The sequence below is a fragment of the Mirounga leonina genome, unplaced genomic scaffold, assembly GCF_011800145.1.
Source record: "Mirounga leonina isolate KUSES-001 unplaced genomic scaffold, KU_Mleo_1.0 Mir_153, whole genome shotgun sequence".
NCBI classification, from domain to species: domain Eukaryota; kingdom Metazoa; phylum Chordata; class Mammalia; order Carnivora; family Phocidae; genus Mirounga; species Mirounga leonina.
The window spans coordinates 28612662-28633935 of record NW_023270387.1 but is presented as its reverse complement, the minus strand read 5'-3'; the positions used below and the strand labels follow the sequence as shown (position 1 = coordinate 28633935).

Genomic DNA, 21274 nt, shown 5'->3' with positions numbered 1-21274 from the left:
CCCCAAAATGCAGATTCACTCTGCTCAGGGGACTGCTGTTTCCTGCCTCCTCTAAAATGGGTATGTGGAATCCAGGGCACCTCAGGCCTCCTACCACCCTCACCCCTGCAGATGCTAGTTTCCCCTTTGAGGTTGGAGCTTCATCTCTTGGGGCTGCTGTAGGCTTGTTTGGTGGGGAAGGGGCCTGGGGGTGTCACCCCCTCTTGCAGCCCCTCCTCACCCAGGTCACTATCCGTGCTTCCCTTCCCCTCCCTCCCTGCTCTGTTTTCCCTCACTCTCCCTCCCTCCTTCTTGCTCCCTTCAGAACCAGTGGGCAGTTGCCCCAGTCAGCCCTGCTGGGGAGAAGCCCACTCGCTCCCCGAAGGAATCGCTTCCATTCTATCCCCATCCTGGTTCTAGGGTCCTTTGAAGGCCTGTGTCTCTGTGTCCCCTGTGCCCCAGAGTTCTCTCTCCTACCCTGGACTGGGCTCTGCCTGTGTCTGGTGCGCACTGTGCCCGTCCCTGCCTCTCTCTCCTTCCTGGTTTCTTAAGTTTCTTTCACTCTTTGATTTGGGTTTGGTGCCCTCTTGGGTTAGAGTTTATCTCTCTCTCCTCCATCAAGCCCCTCTTCCCTTTTTACTGCCAGCTTGTTTACTTTTTCTTTCTTGCTTCGAGCTTTTCTGGGCAAAGTGTTTCATTAGACATGCTTTGGCTCAGAAAGGATCAGGCTTAGGAAGAAGTGAGTATAGGTGACGAGTGAGAGTGCTGTGTGTGTGTGTGTGTGTGTGTGTTGAGGAGTTGAGGAAGCTGATAAATATTTTAGGGTTCAGGGATGCCTGGGTGGCTCAGTCCGTTAAGCATCTGCCTTCGGCTCAGGTCATGATCCCAGGGTCCTGGGATCCTGGGGTCCTGGGGTCGATCATCGAGGGCTCTCTGCTCAGCAAGGAGCCTGCTTCCCCCCTCCCTCTGCTGCTCCTCTTGCTTGTGCTCTCACTCTTGCTCTTTCTCTCTCTCTCTCAATAAATAAATAAAATCTTAAAAAAATATTTTAGGGTTCAGAAAACCAGGAGGGTTGGACCGAGTGCAGAGGCGGGGGCAGGGGCTCCCACCCCTCTGCTTTCTTCTTGGGAAACACCATCTCTTTTTGCCTTGCTTAGAATCCTTGGGATGCTTCTCTCACTGAGTCCCCTCTCCCGCTGCTTGTCCTTGGTTGAAAGGGTCCTTATGCTGAGAGGAGGGGTGGGGCCTAACTGGCTGGGGTTGGGGGGGGGGGCTGGCCTTGGGTTGCGTGCTCAGTCCTGAGCCCAGGGGCCGGCTAGGGGGTGGGGCTGGGAACCTGGAGCCAGCGCCAGTGCTGGGGGAGGTGTGAAAGAGACTGCCTCTTTGCCATGCGGTGAGAATGAGGCAGCCCTGAGCAGCGGGCACTGTGGGGACCCATTTCAGAGCCGACCCACCCCCTGGCATTGCCCCCCAGAGCCCTCAACCCTGGTAGGGGGGGAGCTACAGAGCCGAGCTTCACTGCCAAAGGTGGGCAATCGCCTGCTCAGCAGTGCTGGCCATTTCCTCAGACCCTCTTCCTCTTGCCTTAGGCTTTAGGGTAAAGCCCTGGGAAGGAGCCCCCTTCTGTGGACAGCCTCTGTCCCCCACACCTGGCAACCAGGCCCTGGAATAACTCCTTCCTCTTCCCCTAGGCTCCTGTATTTCTCTTTTCACCTCCCGGAAAGTCTGTGCAATGCACACGCACATATACACGCACACAGTCACATACACACATATACACACTCACACAGGCACACACACATTCCCCCATGAACACACACCCATGTCCTTCTGCTAAGAGCTACACATATGCACACATGCACATACACTCATACATACTCATACATCCTTTTGCCATGAGCTGCTCTCATGCATACAGACTCTCACATGCATACACACGTTGCTCCCCCTGCTCACTCGTGGTGCCCGCTGTTTGCCCATTCCTTCTGGGTCCAGGATCAGCCTTTGTGCTCCTGGAGGCTGGGAGGCAGGCTCTTTGCCTATCTAGGTGCCCTTGGGGTTGTGGGGGAGGGGCCTGCTGCAGCTAAGCCCTCTCCTTGCTTTCCCTGAGGGGTTGGAATTCAAACCTAGCCTGAAGCAAGGTTGGGGGTGGGGGGATTGGGAAACCTGCTGGGGCCTCAGGCAGGTGAGTGCAACACTCTGCTCTGCTCCAAAAATATTCTGTGATCTTAGCTCTTTCTCTAGAAAACAGTGATGTCACCAGTAGCCAATCAGCTTCTAGAAGAGCTTGCCTCCTCCTCCTTCCGCAACTTAGGAGAGGGAGAGGGGGATGGGGAGGGAGAGAAGGAGAGACACAGAGATGAGCAGACAACGTGTAGGCAGACATGGAGAGAGATGCAAACACAGAAACGTAAGCACACAGAGGTCCCTCCACACAGAAAAGCAGGGAGAACCTCTTCCTGGTGTATAGGCGAAAGGAAATCCACACATATCCCCCAATACACACACAAAGACATACATACTGATAGAGACATGAAACAGAAAGACAAGTAGAAGCATTCATATAGAGTGGGAGCTAAAGAGGAAAAGACAGAGACACAGAGACTTGAAGAGAGACAGAGCGGCACAGAGAGACATGGAGAAGGAGTAGGAGAGGGAGACTTCTGTCTCAGAGCCAGAGAGACAGAGGAAGAGTCAGAGAGACCGACATTAGAGTCTAGAGACCTCTAGAAGGAGCCAGAGATGCAGAGACATGAAGGAAAGACAGAGACGAGAGAAGGAGACAGGCAGGAGCACACAGGGGTCAGAGATGCAGTAAGAGTCAGATGCAGAGGTACCATGACAGATAGGCAGACAGACAGATGTACAGAGGGACAGATGGACAGACGGACGCTGTTCTTCTGGGCATCCTTTCTGTGGTGGGACGGCCCATCAGCTCTTGGCTTTGTGCCTCTCACAGAGCAGCTGCTGTCCTTGGTGCTGCCTGGAGGGGCCCCGCCGGGACTGCAAAAGGAGGCGAGTTTGGATGGGGCGAGCTGTGGTCTAGTCCGGAGTCCTGTTGGGTAGTGTGAGGGAAGGCAGGAGGGAGAGGCTTCTCCAGGCTGTCCCTTTCACTGGGAAACAAGCTGGACAAGGTGACTTTGTGGGCACGGAGTCGTCGTGTGGGAGGGAGCAGTTTCAGGCTGAAGGTGGGGGCAGCACGCCTCCTGTAGGGGCTTGGGAGCAGGCTGCCAGGCGAGAGAAGCAGTGCCTGAGTTAACCTGTCCTCTGTGTCCTCCAGCTTGGGGTTGGGGGTGGGTCTCTCTCCACTTTGCCTTCCCAGTGCCAAGAGGATGTGTGCACCCTATCCAGATGTGTGTTTTATCATCTGCCAAAGTTGGGGTGATTTCCCCAGTCCCAGAGGTCCGACTCTGTCCCCAGCATCCTGCTTTCCTAATGATGATGTCTGGGGCTTGGAAATTGGAGGGCTGGAGACCCCTCCTGCTCCCCTCTTTGCAGCAGGCGCAGTGGGCAAGGGAGGAGGGGCCTGGAGAGGCCGGTCAGGCCTGTGGGGTTTTCCCTCTAGTGTTGCCATGAGCAGCCTCTGCTCAGCTTGTTAGGGATTCCCCTGCTCCTGTATGGAGTACTCTTGTTTTGTGCTGCGAACATCAGGCTGAGCTAGGGGTGGGGCGTAGGAGGAGGCTGTCTCTGCGGCTCCTACCAGGCTCTGGTGGGAAGCATCCTGCACAGGAAGAGATTCCATATTTATACTCTCAGCTACAGCAGGCCCCTGTAGCCCAGGCTGCAGGTCTCCACAGTGAGGCTGAGGCCCCTCTACTTTCTCAGTAGCCAGACCCCTTGTAACTGTTTGGGGGGGTACAGTGGGGGAGGACATGATCATGGCTGTGCTTTTTGGATTGGGGAGGGAAGGTTTGGCTTGCAGGACTGGAAAGAACTGCTTCCCTCTCTTCTTCCCTGCTTCTTCCCCGTCTCAGGTTCATGGATACCTGGGACCCCCAGGGCCATGGGAGGTATGAACAGGGAGGGGGAGAAGGGGGTTCAGGGTGCATTGGGGACCCTCTGGGGAGTGACTGAGCTTTTCAGGAGGAGGGCTGGTGTGGGCAGCTGGCCTTGGGGAGGGGGGTGGGGGATGGAGGTCCTTGGACACGGATGGGCAGGGGGCTGCCTCTTGGGCTGCAAGGGCAAGATCTCCTTGTCACCCCCCTTTGTGCATCCCAACTTTGCTGACCCACTAGCTGCCCACGGCCTGAGAGAGGAGCCCGAGTTTGTGACCGCAAGAGCCGGTGAGGCTGTGGTCCTGCGATGCGACGTGATTCATCCGGTGACGGGACAGCCCCCGCCCTATGTCGTGGAGTGGTTCAAGTTTGGGGTACCCATCCCTATCTTCATCAAGTTTGGCTACTATCCACCTCATGTGGACCCTGAGTATGCAGGTAAGGTCTGGGCTGCAGGGGGCTCCCCCCACCCCACCCTGCCATTTCCTCTCCTGGTTTTGGCATGGCTGGCCTTTTCCTCTCTCAGTGGTCATGGTCACTGTTCCTCCAGCCTTTCTCTCTATTGCTGCTTATCTTTTTCTGACTGGTCTGTTATCTGTTCTCCATAGTCTCTGCCTCTTTCCTCCCATCCTTTGGACTTTGGTAGGTTTTAATTAAGTGGTGGGGAGGAGAGGGACGAGGTGGCGCCGACACAGAGCATCATGGCACAGCTGGGGATGTGCAGGGGCAGAGGCGGAGTAAGGACAAGGAAGCCTAGAGAGCCCACTGTGCAGGACAGCAGGGCTGCACTGGAGGGCAGCTCTGTGCAGGAAGAAGCTGAGTCAGAGCCCTGCTGCCCTTGGCCCGGCGTGTGCTCGTGGCCGCTGTGGAGTCGGCTCTGTCTGCCTTGGCCCACTCCCTCCCTCTGGCTCTGAAGTTGGGGCCTCATCCCATCCCTGAGCAGAGGCAGACGTCTGGGGCTAGTTCATGCCATGGCGGTGGGCACCTGCTTTCTGCCTCCTCTGCCACTCCGGCCTCCCTTCCCCGGGCCCCCGGGTGTCTTGCTTTGCAGTTGCTCCTGCCAGCAGGGGCCTCGCTATGTGTCACTGCCATGCCTACCCGCCAGCCGGCCAGGGAGGAGAGCGTGGGGCGTGCATCAGGGTGCATATGTGAATGGGAGTGTGAGTGTGTGTGTGTGCATGAGTGCATGTGTGTGCTGGGGTTTTAAAGGAAGACAGGAAGCTGGCAGACCTTGCTTTTATCTTTACTTCTGACTCTTGAGGTCTGAATTGCATTTCTCCCAGAAAGCTTCCATTTCTCTCTCTCTCCCTCTTGGGCCTATCTCTCACTCTCTTTTTGGCCGTGGTTGGTTTTGACATTCTGGTTTTTAGGCAGATTGTCAGTGTTGAGACAAGGATGAAAACAGACACTGGAGAAGCGGTGGGCTGAGGTGGTGGGTGAGGGAAGGGTGGGCCCTGGGGGCTGCTCCTCATCCTGGACTCCCATTCTGCTTGCCTCCTGCTGCATCTCTTACCTTCTCATTTCCATGAGTGAGACAAAGATGGCCTCCTAAAGGGGAAGAGGATGGGGTTAAGGAGGGTAGCTGGGGGGCCTCTGCTCTGCTTGCCAGCCCTATCCTCATTCTTGGCTTACAGGACCTGGTGTCTCCCACCACTCTGGTTCCTGCGTGCCCTCCCTCTGCTTTACCATAGGGAAGCCAGGCAGAGAGGTGCTGGGGGTGGGGACCCAGGTGGGAGAGGGATGTCACTCAGCCTGAACTGAGGTTCAGGGGCCTGCCCTAGAGTCCCCTACCTCACCTTCTTCTGTTTGCACCTTTTTCCCTCCCTTGCTTCCTCCCACTCTCTTTATTCAACACTGCATCCCCCGTGCCCTTACTTTGTCCCAAGAGACTTGCAAAAGGACAGGAGTATTCCGAGGGACTGCAGCTCTTCCCAGTGCCAAACCCAGAATTACAGTTGCAGCTGGGTGGGGCCAACTGAGGCTGGAAGAATGTCTCTGTGGCCAGGCTGCGTGCCTTTCCCTTTGCCACCTGCTGCCTGGGGTTGGTGCCAAATGTAATTTTGAGGCCCTGACATGGGAAATGGTCGGAATGTTACAATGGGTCCTCTGCCTTTGGCGGTCGTGTGCTGCTAGCCTCGCCCTGATGGCCTCCTGGGCTTTTGTCCACTCTCTTCCTGCAGGCCGGGCAAGTCTTCATGATAAAGCATCCCTGCGGCTGGAGCAGGTTCGCTCTGAGGATCAGGGCTGGTATGAGTGCAAAGTGCTCATGCTGGACCAGCAGTATGACACCTTTCACAACGGCAGCTGGGTCCATCTTACCATCAACGGTGCGTATGGGCCTCATTCCTGGGGATGGGTGGGTGGGGGGTGACCTGGAAGTCTACACTCTGAGGACCTGCTTTAGGGGAAGCCTCTTTCCTGACTGTACCCTATCCGTGCACCAAATCTCTGCTGCAAGGATGAGTCAGCAGGGCTGGGCCCCATTGAGTTAGCAGCTCCCACCTCCTGCTTGCCCTCAGCTGTCTCCCTAGAGCCTCTGGGGTCAGTGGAGGAGCATGGGAGAAGCAGCACGAGGTGGGGTTTGCTGTGGGTGTTGGCGTCAGAGTTCCTTAGAGGGTGGTTGGAATCTGGTTCTTGAAACCAGAGGGTTAAGGCTTTGTGGAAGCCAAATTTGTAACTGCTGACACCATTTCTCAGCCTTGGGAAGACGCTGCTAGCCCAGGAAATGCCTTCCTACACTAGTGGGATTCCTGGAGTCCCACCATGACAGTTTTCCTTTTTAGGTTAATATTTTGGTTCCTTGTTAAATATGTTCATTTGAGTGACATGCAGTGAGGGTCTGTTGTGTGCTTTGCCTGCACCAGGTGATAGGAAAACAGTGGTGACAAAGTCCAGACACTGTCCCTGCTTGTACTGGGTTTACTGTCCAAGGAAATGTAAGAATCCTGTGAAGAGTAACCATTTTAATGGCTGTCAGGTGTTTATAGCTCTCATGAAGTGAATTGTGCTGTGTGTTGATGCTTTTCAAGTGTTTGCAGAGGCCACATGTGAGCTGGCCCAGTTCCCAGTGCTGGTGTAGGCTGGGGGCCTGGGTCTGAGGCTGTGACCACACCAGGCACTGGGCCTTCTGTGTGTCCGCAGATGGAGAGTCTCTCTTGTGTCTCTGGGAGTCCTTACTTGGGAGGAGATACTCTGGAGGAGCCAGGAGAAGCTGGAACCGTGGAGAAAAATCTGGAGAAGTGGCATATATGCTTTGGATGTGCCACACACAGCTTGGGTCCTTATGGTTTTGATGTCTGTGACTATAGATGCTGTGGGTGGGAGAGAGAAATTGATGTTCCTGGCTTGGAAGCTTCTGATGGTATTGATCTGCTCTGAAGGATGGCTCTGTCTGCCATGCCTTGTGGGGTTGGGTCATTCCTCCCACTGGGGTCAGGCCATGCTCTGTGGCTTGAGACCTCTCCAGGGTCCTGAAAGAACAGGCTATTTTAGCCAGGGCACTGATCTCTTAGCCATTGTGGTCCTAGAACAGTGTTGGTCCACACTGCCCAACCCATTCGATGCGGTTGACTCCTGTCAGTCAGCCCCAAGAGACTGATTGGAGGCTTATTTTAAGTCTTGGGTGGGCTGTCCCCACCACACAGCAAGCTTTTGAGTCACCTCCTTTTGATGACAGCTGTTGTGTGTGCCCAGAACGAAAACTCGTCTTAATATTAGCCCAAGCAAAACATAATTAGGAAGGTAAATCGGCTGCTAAAAGCTTCACTGACTGAACACTGAGCCAAGAGTCCCCATGTTGCTTTCTGTGTCTCCTTTGCCCTTCCAAAGCCGGGCTGAAATCTCCACCCACTTTTCTTTCATGTCATCCTGGCAGTGTCCATTTGGCTACCTGAGACATCGGGTGCTCAGTAGGCGCTCACATGACAGGAAAGTAGAATTTAGTTAAGAATTGTGTGTTCTGTTACGTCCCTGTGTGCATGAGTGGGAGTTGATTCTTTGAGAATTCCTAATTGCTCAGAGTGGAATGAGCGTGGGACAAGACCTGAGAAGGTTTGGTTTATTTCACGAACCCACCGATAGCTGTAGGATCCCGGGTAAGTCTCTGAGCATCAACTTCCAGTGCCTGTTTGCAGAGGTGTTGTGAGGATCAGATGAAATGCTGTGTGAGAAAGCGTTTTGCATAGTGTCTGGAACGTTAATTACATGTGGGTGAGCTGCTGGCCATCCTCTTTCTCAAGAGAGAAGAAAGATGGAATCAGATGAGCGTGTAGTGGGAGGGAGGCAGTGACACAGGAAGGTCCTCAGACTGGAAGATGCAGAGGACCATGGTAGTTTGAAAGTCCTTGTCAATTCACAACACATCTCGAATCCTGGCTTTTAGTATTTACATGAGTAACCTGTATACCCTGGGCCTGGAGATCAGGCTGGAGTGCTGTAAATCTTGTAAGTAAAGGGAAGTAGCACACACACACACACACACATTTTGAATGTTTTCTCTGTGGCAGGCTCTGGGGACATAGCAATGGACCCAACCCAGACCTAGCTCTTAAGGAGACTTCCAGAGGCAGTAAGCCCAGGGACAATTGCAGTATGGGCTTTGGGAGAACAAAGGAGGGAGAGCTTCTCTGAGGGAGTGACTCCTGTGCAGAGACCTGACTAGGGAGTTAGCCAGGTGCAGGGGTGGGAGGTGCGGAAGGGTATTCCAGGCAGAGGGAACAGCATGCCTGGAAGCCTAGAGGAAGGAGAGTCAGTGCGTTCAGGGAGGGTGGGCAGGTTGCTCATAGGGAGGTGCTGGGCAGGAAAAGCTAAGAATTGCTTCCCTCTCTGCCCCAGGCTTCAGAACCAGAGTTTACCATAGAATACTTTGCCCTTACCAAGGAGCCTTCCTCCCAAATGGGGAGAAAAGAACAGACACCTTTCAAGGTGAGAGAACTCTCTCCCTTTATTCCCCCCCTCCCTTCATCCCGAGTTCTGAGGTTCCTTCCAGCATAAATATTTCCATTATGGAAGGAAAGAGTCTAGAGAGAGTGCCAATATTCCACTGGTTCCAAACTAGAATGTTTAGTGTCAGGCATTTTCTGACAGATTTCACCTTTGGAAAATGAAAGGCCAGTGAAAAATTAGAATTACAAATGGTCTCATTCTCCTGCTGTGTTTTCCTGAGACCAGTTGGGTGGAAACAAACCCAATTATTCCTTTATCACATATAAAAGACCCAAAAAACCCAAGCCAAGTCTTGCTTTAGGTTAGTGAATTACTTGGAGGAGAGGCCAGCCTATTTCTAACCTGCACTATTAATTATAGGGCACTTGTAAAAAAGAATTAAGCCTGGAAATGCAGCTGGCAAGCTAACACCTAATTCTGTAAATAATCGAAAGGAAAACCATTATTTTCCTGAAAACTAGAGATTGTTCAAAGTACTTTCCTGATTAGCACCTAAATAATAAAGTAATTATGTAATTAGTAATTAATTTGTCACTTCAGGACGTAATTTAATTTATTATCTTTTCTTTTAAGCTTGACACCAGAGGTAATAGAGGCTGAGGTTGTATTAGCTGCATTTCAAGGGGCAGGTTTGGCAAGATGGGCTCTGTTGGAGATGAATACACATTCCATTTCAGAAGTTGGGATTTCAGAATCCCTGTATAAGGATTTGGGATGGTTTTTGCCATCACTTTTATTGCATTAGATGTTGGATGAGGATTGACATGCTTGAAGGTGTCCGTTGTGTGTGTTTCGTGTGTGATGAAGTATGCTTCTTAATTCACTCGGTATTCACCCTCCCAGTGCCCCCTGTGTGCCCACGCTGGGCTAAGGGCTTTGGAAATGATTGAGGAAAGTGGTCTTGTCATGATCTTGCTCCTAGGAGGTTTTGTATGTTTGAATTTGTGTTGGTCTGTAGGTGTGTGTATGTGTGTATACTCAGTGCGTTTGTCCATTCAACAGATGTTTGTTGTGTGCTCTGTTACATGCCAGGAGCTGTGCAAAAAGCTGGGCATACAGTGGGATTTGCAGAAAAGACCTTTGTTCTCAGGGAGAGTCAGTGATTGTTGCTTTAAAGAAAATAAAGTGGTCCAAGGGGTTAGAGAATGCTGGAAGTGTTATCTTAGATGGGTTGACCACTTAAGGCAGAGATGGCATTTTAGCAAAGGTTTGCATGAACCAAGGGAGTGAGGTCTGGGTAAAGAGAAGACAGCATATGCAAAGGCCCTGGGGTTGGGCATTCTTGGCACATTCGAGGAAGACAAAGACGGCCAGGGTGGCTAGAGTACAGTGAAGGGGGTATGTGGTAGCAGACGAGGTTGGCAGAATGAGGGGCAGGCAGGACCAAATCTCAAAGCATTCTGACTGGTTCTCAGGGCAGCGGGGTCTGGAGAGGTGACACCCATCTCAGAGCTTCTCATGGATGCCTCAGAGGTTTCTGGGGAGATGATTATGATAAGAGTAATGGCAAAATAACCAATATTTCACACATATTTATCTTACAAGATCCCTTTCACAAACTTTATCTCACTTACTCCTCACCTCAATCCTGGAGGGGGCCAGATTTAGGTAAAGCCCAGAGAGGCTGAGTGAGAGACTGGGAGATGACAGAGAAGATTGGAGCTGGGGGCAAGTGTGTGCATGCTGTGAGAGAGCTTGCTTGTTTATTGCTCTGTCCTCAGTGCTGAGCATAGTGGCCTCCTTATAGATGCTCAGCAAACGTTTGTTTATTGGGAATTAGCCGAGTATGGTGGGAGAAGTGGAGAATTTGCACCCAGCCAGACTGACTTTGAATTTCAGGTCTCTCCTGCCCCTGTACGACTCATGGGCAGAGGATTTTACCTGTCTGCCCCTTCCTTCGTTTATCTGAGCACCGCGCAGAGGGTTATGTATGAACACAGCGGGCGTGGTGCCTGGCGCGGGTGGTGCTGCATGCAGGGCAGCAGACTGGCTAACCCCCCCACCCCCGCCCCGGGTCTCTCTGCAGCTCCTCCCACCTTTACAGAAACACCCCCCCAGTACATTGAGGCCAAGGAGGGTGGCAGTGTTACCATGACCTGCACAGCTTTTGGGAACCCCAAGCCCATTGTCACCTGGCTCAAGGAGGGGACACTCCTAGGTGCTAGTGGGAAATACCAGGTAAGTGTGATTCTCCATTGGAACTGCTGCACTTCTTCCTCCTTGCTCCCCTTCCTTTGCCTCCTCCCTCTCCTCGGTGGCCTCCCACTTCATGTGACTGGTAACACTCTGCTCAGCACGCAGCCTGGCTGGTGTCTGGTTGGAGGGAGATGAAACATGAAGTGCCTGGCTCCATATTCCCCTAGTGTATGAGCCCCAAGTCCCTCTCCACCTGGGGGTGGTGTTGGTGGGGCCCCCGGTGGGTGCTGAGCTCCGTCTCTCCTTGGCCCCAGGTGAGTGATGGCAGCCTGACGGTGACATCGGTCAGTAGGGAGGACAGAGGCGCCTACACCTGTCGTGCATACAGCATCCAGGGAGAGGCTGTCCATACCACTCACCTGCTTGTCCAAGGTAAGAGCAGTTCCTCTCCTTTTCATGCCCTGGACCTTTTGCAGGGACTTCCAGCCCATCTGAGCTGCAGAGGGGTTTGCCCGGGGCATAGTTGGCACAGATGGGGTGGCTGGAGAGATGGGCAGCCCATGAGGAGTGGGGTCGGGCTCCTCCCGAGTATTGTGTAGCTCACAGCCAGAGCTCCCGTGGTGGCCTGCTGTGGCCATCACGTGGGATGGCGGGAGGCACCATGTTGAGTGGGTTTTGGGTTTCTCTCTCTGTCCAAATAGTGTTCTGCCATGCCTCCATCTTCCCCAGGAGAGGGGACCTCTCTCAGGTTCCCACCCCATTAGTGATGGCATCAGGAATTCAGTCCAAACCTCAGACGTTTAAACAACACTGAGGGCATTTGGCAGAACTGGGGTCTGCCTGGTCAGCACTGGGAAATGCCAGTCCGCCCTGCCTGGGACCCCAGAGTACTCCAGAGGGGGCAGCATCTGGGTGTCAGGGTCTCTTTGTGCTGAGCCCAGCCACCTTCTTTGCCTGCCCCCCACTACCGGAGGAACAGCAAGGGCTAGGGGTGGCTGTCTGGGCTGCCAGGGCTGCTGAGACACATGTTCTTTCTGCCTCCGTCTGACTTGGAGTGTTGAGTGGCGGCGGGGGCCAGAGATCCCTCTGCAGCTTGGAGAAGAGCTGCCCTCTCAGCAGAGAGCTGTCTGGAAAGCCAGCGCCAGGGAGGGTTGGAATTTCACGCCCTGGTGACTCTGCCTGCCCCCTGCCTCCTTGCCCCCAATCTGCCCTCTGGACCTCTGGCTGATAAGCAGCACAAGCCCCTTAACTCCTTCAGAGGCCAGATTATTCCTTGCTCTGGATTGAAGAGAGTGGCCTTTGTCCCTCCTGCATGCCCCCTGCTTAGATGGGCAGGAAGGGGTGTGTGTGTGTGGGGGGCATCAGAGGGCTGGTTTGGGGAGCCAGGATTTATAGAGGCCATGTGTGCATGGAGGTGGGGTGCAGGTATACACCAAGAAGGGTGTCTGCAGCGGGCTCCAGGGGCTGGGGCACACTGTGGCCACATCCCAGGACCTTTTGCATCTCTGGGACCTGTAAGGAGAGTAAGAAGCTGAGCACTGGCAGCAGCTAGAAGCATCTCTGTGACAGGTGCCCAGGGTATGCTGCTCCCTCATGGGCCAGTGCTGCCCCCCAGCTCCCTCCCAGAGTTCTGGGCACCCCTTCCCGAGGTGTCTCAGACCTTCCTGGGAGGCCCCCCGAGCTGTCGCTCTCCCCTTCCGCACCAGGTAAGGTCATGTTTATTTCCTCTTTCCCCAGGGCCTCCTTTCATAGTTTCCCCTCCTGAGAACATCACTGTCAACATATCCCAGGATGCTCTGCTCACCTGCCGGGCAGAGGCGTATCCCGGCAACCTCACCTACACCTGGTATTGGCAGGATGAGAACGTCTACTTCCAGAAGTGAGCATGCTGTCCTGCCCTCTCAGGGGGGTCTCCAGCCACCAAGCCTCCCAGGGGCAAGGCTTTGAGCAGGGGCTGCCACAGGCCGCCCTTGGCCTCTGGGAGCTTGCAAGAGGGGTGGTCTAGCCTGTCCCCTGTGCAAGGCCAGGGTCTGCAAGGAGCAGCCTTGAGAGGGGCCAGGAAGGTGAGGAAGTCTGGCTCTCCTTGCCTCATTCGCAGGGTGAGGGGACTCCTTGCTGCCTTGCTCTGCTGTCTCATGGAAGACCCTCTTCCCTACGTGCCAACTCCCGCCCCTCCTTGTCTCCTTGTGTGTTTGCAGCGACCTGAAGTTGAGAGTGCGGATCTTGATTGATGGGACCCTGATCATCTTCCGGGTGAAGCCTGAGGATGCGGGGAAGTACACCTGTGTCCCGAGCAACAGCCTGGGGCGCTCCCCCTCTGCCTCAGCGTACTTAACTGTGCAGTGTGAGTAGGGGCGAGGGAGAGCCACACATGGTGGGGGTTCCAGAAGACGCAGGCCTCGTTAGCCGGACCAGAGGTTGGAGGACAGCAAGAGACCGAGGGTCATTTGAGGGAATGTGGGCAGAGGAATGACAGGAAGCAGGGACAGCCCAACAGGAGGCCAAGACCTGGACTGGCCAGTCGAAGTGAAGCTAGCACTTGCTGGGCGTCTCTTATGGGCCAAGCATCGCTCCACGTGTTAGCTGATTCATTCCGTCAGCCAAGCTTAGATTGGATTCAAGGATCGGCAGACCTTCTGAGCAGTTGTCCTTGCAGTGAATGCTAGCCAGCACCTCTCTCTGGACCATGAACAAGATGCTCTCTGGTGCTTTATTTCCCTCAGGTATACGAGGGAAGGCAGGTGAAACTGATGCAGGGTTAGATTTCCTGCCAGCTCTATGCCTTCCCCCACTGTGGACGGTTGTGTGGGGTGAAGGGGACAGAGCCCTCTTCTGGGGTGACTTGATCTAGTTCTGCCAACACCTGGCTTCCTCGTGGCTTTCTCCTTGCTCTTCTCTCGGGCTGCCAGAGATCCAAATGGATGAGCTGCTCCTCATGGCAGAACAGCCGAGGGCTTTTGTGCAAGCACAATAATTCAGTTTGCTAATCTTGAATCCGTCAGCATAGTCAATGCTTTCCCACCCCCTGGCAAGCTGATCATTGTGAGAAAGAGAGAGAAGGATGAGTAATGAGGATTAATTTCTTCCTTTTGATTTGTGGATGGCCCTGTCACTCAGACAACAAAGGTGCTGCTTTGTTGCCGTAGGTGACAGGCTCTCCATCACTTGAGGGCTGGTGTGGGAGAGCCTTCTGAGAACAAGCAGAAGAACAGTTGGTGACCCCGGGAGGTGGGGCTGGTCTCCGAAGCCACTCTGCAGAGCTGGGTGTTTGCACTTGTCTCCTGTTGAATGGGCCTCGGGGTGTCAGAGCCAGGCTGGACCTTTGAGCCCTGCTCAGCTGCTAACCTCACATTCTCATCGTTTTCTTCTTGATGCAGTGACTTTGCCAGCAGGGACAAAGGTGCACTTCACCATTTCCACTGTCATCAACTTTAAAGGGCTTTCAGCCTGCTACATTATGAGTCCCGAGTTTTTAAGGGCTCTGAGGCCCAAGAAAAGTGATGTGATGTGACCCAGGACATCAGGCCTGTCCCACCCAGACCTGCAGTAGGAAAAAGCCAGCCAAGAAGCTATTTGCACATGACTTAGCTTGTGCCCCAACCTGTGCTGGATGTGAAGGGGCTGGGGGAAGGGAAAAGTCCACTTGGAGTAGCATCTTGTCTGGCTAGGTCACTTGGGCAAAAAGGTGGCAGTGGCAGAGGGAGAGAGCCAACAGGGGTGGTCTTCAGAAGGATGATGAATCTAACCAGGAGTAAGCCCCCCATCCATGAAGCCGTGGGCCATTTTTCTGCTGAGAGGGGTGTGTGGTTTCCCCGTCTCTCCCCAGTGCCATCACCCACTCCCGCTTGTCCTTTTTTACCTCCTTCTTGCCTTCAAAGAGAATCCGGGGGGTGAGATTTCCAGGTGGGTGAGACAAGGATCTTTATTTCTGCTAAAAAGCAGTGTTCAGAGTATTTCCCATTCATAAACCCTTTGAAAATCTTGGAGGAAAAAAAAAAAAAACTCTACATACAAAAGTAGGAAGCTATGTCTAAATATATAACTCGGCCTGGTATTTATGTAATGCTGTTCTCTGAAGAGCTCCAAATGCTTAAAAGATACCAGCTCATTCATCCTCACTGCCTCACTGGAAGTTCTGGATCTTTCTCCTTGGTAGCCCTCAGGGGAAATTGGGGGAATCTAAAGTTGATGAGTCACCCACATCACAGGATGTGCCGCTCTTGGTGTTCTCCTGAGAACCTTTCATCCGTTCTGTGGCCAAGGTTCATTCTGCATTTCAACTGCACAGAGGGGAAACTGAGGCTCGGGGTGCCTCGGCAACTAGCACAATAGAGAGGAGAGAAAAGAACCACCGGTGGTCATGCCTCTGAACACCTTATGCATAGAACTGACGTTCTTCTTCTGGCTTAGGATGTGGACCGAGAGCTGCTTGGTGTCCGAGAGAGATTTGGGATAAGGAGCAATTGGTGGAGGGTGTGGTCAAACATTGACTTCGAGTTTGGAGTCCGGGGCCTGGAGATATGCACGTCGAGAGTCCTTGTTCTGCAGTTCAGTCCATGCGTGGAAGCATTTGAGGAGTGTTATGGGTCGGAGCAGGCTAGAACATGCCTTAGTTCTGGACAGGCAAAAGCCACCTGCAGCCTGCACTGCATTGGGGTGGCCTGGTGTGGCCTCTGGGCTTTGTCCGTCTTGCTCCTTGTGGTGGTCCCGGCACCTGGCACTGTTGTGAGCACTGAGGACCCATGGGTGGGTGGGTGTGAATGGCAATTCCTCGGAGATGGGGTATCTGTATGAGACCCCGGGGGTGTGTGAGGAGTCTTGGCCCCCTGCCCAGATTTCTCACTCCTTGACTTCCCTCATGCCTTTCTTCTCTCTCACCCCACACGACCCCTCTGCAGACCCAGCCCGTGTCCTCAACATGCCCCCTGTCATCTACGTGCCCGTGGGAATTCACGGCTATATCCGATGCCCTGTGGATGCAGAGCCACCGGCCACCGTGGTCAAATGGAACAAGGATGGCCGCCCCCTGCAGGTCGAGAAGGTGCTAGAGAGATGCATGTGGGGGTCACAGTGAGACACTCTCCTGCCACTGAGGTACTGCCTCTGAGGGTCTGGTTCCCTGCCAGGACTCCTCCACTCCCCATCAGAAAACTCTAGGAACACAGAACTGCTTCCTGTGGGGGTCTGCCGTCTGGTAGAGCTTGCACCATTCTCCCAGGGCACTTAGACAGCCCCTGCCCCAGGCTAGCTGGGGCTCTGCCCGGGCCTGCCAGCTCAGGGCTGGCCTGGCAGGGGCCGGGACCGAGCTTCTGCCCCCTGACCATTGCTCCCTGCTCTGCTCTCTGTGCTCTGGCAGAACCTGGGTTGGACCCTGATGGAGGATGGCTCCATTCGGATTGAGGAGGCCACAGAGGAGGCTCTTGGCACTTACACCTGTGTGCCTTACAACACCTTGGGGACCATGGGCCAGTCTGCTCCCGCACGGCTTGTCCTGAAGGTGAGGCCTGGGGCTGAGAGTGGCCCCCGCGGGAGTGGGTACCTGAAACACTCGACGTCATGGCCTTGCTGTGCTCTCCCTAGGACCCCCCGTATTTTACGGTGCTACCGGGCTGGGAATATAGGCAGGAGGCCGGCCGGGAGCTGCTCATTCCCTGCGCTGCTGCAGGGGACCCTTTCCCTGTCATCACGTGGAAAAAGGTACCTCTGGGTTCTGGAGCTCCTGGGAAGTGTGGCGGATGGGCAAGACCTATAGTGGCTCTGTTCTAACAGGGCCAGGTGCTGAGTAGCGGGGCTGACTTCTAGAGTGATGGGTCCTCTGGAGGAGGGGCGGCGGGGGTGCAGGCCGAGTGTGCGGGTTCTGCTCTCTTCCTGTTCTCGGACTTCTGACGTGTTGGTGGCTTCTCTTCTTCCCTGCCGACCTGGTTCCTCCCCTGCCACCCTGCTCCTGCCTTCCTCTTTGCCCCCTTGTTTGGCCAAGGTAGGGAAGCCCAGCAGAAGCAAGCACAATGCCCTGCCCAGCGGGAGTCTCCAGTTTCGAGCCCTGAGTAAGGAGGACCACGGGGAGTGGGAGTGCATCGCCACCAACGTGGTCACCAGCATCACTGCCAGTACCCACCTGACCGTCATCGGTACGGGGGCTGTGGGCAGGAGGGCTGTGGTCTGGGTGCTGGGCACTGTCCACCCTTTCTGGGCGTCTTTCCTGAATCAGCCCACCCCTGATCCTGGAGCCTGCCGCGTGTAGCCTTAGCCCTCTATAGACTCTGGGTAAGGGAAGGTGACACGGGGCCTGTCCCGGGGAGATCTTTTTCTGGCAGAATGTTTCCAGCAACACTGCCATATAGAAATGGGGCAGGTGCGTGGGCAGGGGCAACTGCTCAGAGGTCTGTGTCTAGGACCTACAAGGGGAGCTGGAAGAACGGAATGAGGGGGACCTGGGAGGGGACCCGGGCGCTGAGCTCCATAGGCTGGGCTTGGCATGGAGATTCCTGGCGTTACCATTTCCTGGGGTGCCAGGTGTTATGTTTCCACTTCTTCTGCCTGAGGTGTGTGTCCCTAAGACCTCAGCTTGTACCTTTGGAGCCTGCCCCTCTGGGGACTGACAGCCAGTTGTAACGTGGCCAGCACTTTGAGCATTTACCACCAGTTTTAGGCTCTGTACCAAGTGGTGCCCCATCATTTATAACCTGTGAGGCGAGAGCTGGTAAGTCCCCAGTGTACATCCATTTGAATCCAAGGCTGGCGTGGATCGCACACCTCACCGAGCATCGCATCGCTAATGAGTGCTGGGTCCAGGACCCGAACCCAAGCTGAAGTTCTTAACAGTTGTATTGTGCTGCCTCTCACTTTGATGTTCGGGTGGAATATGGCTGTCTCATGAGGCCAGAGAACTTGACAGGACGGGGGCTTTTTGGCTGTGCCTGTGACCTTAAGGGAGAGTGTCTGTTTGCCAGGTGAGCACAGGACTTTAGCCTGGGGTGACAAAGGTTCTGGTTTCCCTTTGGCCATATTCCTGTTGCTCATGCCATGTCTTGCTAGAAGGACTGGATGGCACAGGGGGACAGGTTTCCTTCTGCAGCCCTACTGCTCAGGGTGTCCGCCCCTCAGAGCATCCCTGGCCCCTGAGCGCTGCGCTTGGGGCACTGCATTTTGCTACTGTGCAGTGTGCCCCTGTGGGTGTCCAGCTCACTGGACCCAGTTCATTTCAGTCTGAGAGGACTTCACTTGGTCTCCAGGCACCAGCCCCCATGCCCCGGGCAGTGTCCGGGTCCAGGTCTCCATGACAACTGCCAACGTGTCCTGGGAGCCAGGCTATGATGGAGGATTCGAGCAGACATTCTCAGTTTGGTACGGACCTCTGTGAGTCACCCCCGCATGCTTTGCTCTCTGCTTCTCCCTCCCCCAACCCCCGACTTCAGTCAGTCCCTGGGGTGGGTAGACGTTATGAGAAGGATATGGTTCTTCGCCTGCTAGACCTCTAGGCAGTGAGGTGTGTTGACGCAGTGACTAGGTCTTGTGGGGAAGGGGTGTGTCTGTCTGAGGGATTCCGGGCATTCTGCATTCCCAGCCTGGAAGGTTTGGGATGCCAGTTTAGGTTGTTTCCTGAAGTGACCATCACCCTCTGCTGCTCTTGCCCCAGCTTATCTCATGACCCCTTTTTGTGTCCTTGGTTCCTGCTTCTTTTAGGTCCCTCTGTCCTCTGGAGTCTGGAAGAGACTCCTAATCTTCAAGGGCATTGTGAAACAGCCCAGCTGGAAGTGTAGAATCTAATTTCTATTCTGTCACTTCCCCAGTGGTTCCAGAAACCGATTTGAAGTGGTGCTTGCCTTCTGGCCTTGTCTTCAGCATCTCTATTTTCTCTAGGACCCTGTGTCTCTATTGTGTTTATATCTCTGCTGTCAATTTGGCCAGATGTAGTGATGTGAGATCTTTGCCTAAGCCTTGGGGTAGGTGAGGGATCTCAAAGATGCACAAATCAGGCTGAGGTCAGGAGGCACAGAAAAGATGGAGAGAGGAGCCATGGTGACCTCCTTCCCATTCCCCAAAGATTTCTCTTCCCACACATTCCTATCCTGAGCCAGGAACTGGCCACCTGAAGCGTGGGACATCCTTGAGCAGGAAGGATGAGTCCTCCCACTTCCTCCTTTTCAGACCTGCCTCATCTGAGTGTATGCCTGATCAGGCTCAGCCAGAGCCTGGGAAGGAGGAAACATCCCTGCAGAGGACAACTCATGGAGATTCAGGGAGAGCCCTTGATAGACTTCTCAACAGCAAGGGAGGTTGAGAGGAAGCTACCTTCTTTCCCATCATGGTGATTTGTGGATATGTCCTGAATATCCTAGGGGTTTTGAGTTCTGGATAGGCACACTGGACCTAGATGGTGAGCGTGGGGAGCTCTCTGAGTTGCAACCAGAACATCCTCCAATCCTTATCTCTGGTCCTCCGGAGGTTGGGGAGGGGGCCTGGAGTAAGGGGGAGGGGGTTGCTCCTGACAACTCTGTCAGGTGGCCACTGCAAGAATCATGGTGCTGCCGGGTGGCTGTGCGTCCAGGGAAGGACGTTTGGCATGGCCAAGCCATCTTTGGGGACATCCAAGTGGCAGGTCTGGGCGTAGATTGGGGTTTCCCTCACTGCTTGCGGTCCTGCTCCACGCTGCTGCTCATTTGCACCGCTTTATTACACTTTGCTCACTTGCTTTGGTGCCCGGGGCTGGGATGGGGGGTATGGGTGGTTGCAGAGTTTGGGGAGTTCTCCTTCCCTCCTCTCGTTCTGATTGCCTCTGACTCTCCCAGTACTGACTCAGACATTTGGCACTAGCTTCTTTTTTGCTGTGCTTTCTGCTGCCACAGCTCAAACTCCTAAGCATTCATGGTAGTGAGCCTTTAAACATAGAGGGAACCCGGTGGGCGGGCGTCCGCTAAGTTGTAGCTCAGAGCCGCAAGAAGAAAGCTGCCCAGGGTCTCAATCCCATAGGATGATGTCTCCTCCCCGTGGTGATGCCGGGGCACTGCACCTGTAGACAGCTGGCTTCATTGCCAGTGGAGAGTTAGGTGGGCGGTATAGAACAAGGCCTAACCTTCACTCCTAGTTCCAGTGTTCTCCACGCACAGCGTGACCTTCCCCTTGATGGTGAGTTCTAACCGTTAAGGCCTTAAGGATCCTGGTCCTCACTGTGGGGAAACCCCTGGTTATTTTTGTCATATACCCTAGACTTCCTCAGATGACTCAAAGCTGGTTGGACTGAGTGAGCCCTCTGGGTTACTTGACGTCCCACTTTTGGCTGTCCCTGGGAGGGTGCGCAGCTGAGGTCACCTGGGTTCTTTCCCTAGCCTGCCATTGCTGAGCTGCTCATCCTCACTTTCCCATGATGGTACCTGCCTTGTTCCTCGTGTCCTGACTTTTCTCAAGGCAGAGCCACTCTCAGCGTTGTGACCAGGGTGAGATTCTCCCAAAATGCACTTGGTAGTTTGACCAGGATCTTGAGTGTCACTTACACTTAACGGCTCCTCTTAGCAGAGGAGGTACAAGGCAGTGGCCGGCGACCTGGTACAGCCAAAGTTGGGTATTTCCCACCTTTGGTCATTACCTCCTTCTGTCCCAAAGCCTGGGAAGGCCAGGTCTGCCCACCGCCACCTCCTTGAGGACCTTGCATGCACTCTCCTGTCTCCAGTGTAACCCACCCCACCCCCTTGTCCCCGATCCTCTCTCTTTCTTTTGGCCAGGATGAAGCGGGCACAGTTTGGGCCCCACGACTGGCTGTCTTTGCCAGTGCCACCGGGACCCAGCTGGTTTCTAGTGGACGCCCTGGAGCCTGAGACAGCATACCAGTTCAGCGTCCTGGCCCAGAACAAGCTGGGAACGAGCGCCTTCAGTGAGGTGGTCACTGTGAACACTTTAGGTGAGGGCCTCAGGCTGGGGTGTCTTGAGGATATTTCCTGGAGGAGCTGAGTAAAGACAATAATGGTGGTGGTGATGGTCCTTGCAACTCACTTCACTGCTTACTATGTGCCAGGCACCTTCCTACGTGCCTTACATAATCATGTCATTTGCTCTCCCAGGGAGGACTTGTCATGCTGTTCTGTGGGGTTGGCCTGGACCATAGTGCCTTGTCCCACGTCAGAGCACTTTGGGCTAGATTCCTGTTAAGGAAGAGGCTTAGCATTTATCCTTCCTTGCTAAGCCACATGTTTGCATCTTCCTGTGGCTTCACAGGGCAGGCTGGG

At 54.3% G+C, this 21274-nt stretch overlaps 1 protein-coding gene across 1 annotated transcript in view; it reads left to right on the top strand.

The window, feature by feature from the left end:
* IGSF9B (immunoglobulin superfamily member 9B) overlaps positions 1-21274 on the top strand; it is a 45948-nt gene that overhangs the window by 6908 nt on the left and 17766 nt on the right. The window contains exons 2-13 of the mRNA XM_035008758.1: positions 4215-4412; positions 6155-6301; positions 10945-11096; positions 11369-11486; positions 12792-12933; positions 13253-13398; positions 15953-16095; positions 16411-16551; positions 16635-16751; positions 17032-17182; positions 18287-18398; positions 20774-20949. Coding sequence (XP_034864649.1) covers positions 4215-4412; positions 6155-6301; positions 10945-11096; positions 11369-11486; positions 12792-12933; positions 13253-13398; positions 15953-16095; positions 16411-16551; positions 16635-16751; positions 17032-17182; positions 18287-18398; positions 20774-20949 — 1743 coding nt within the window. The remainder of the gene's footprint in view (positions 1-4214; positions 4413-6154; positions 6302-10944; positions 11097-11368; positions 11487-12791; positions 12934-13252; positions 13399-15952; positions 16096-16410; positions 16552-16634; positions 16752-17031; positions 17183-18286; positions 18399-20773; positions 20950-21274) is intronic.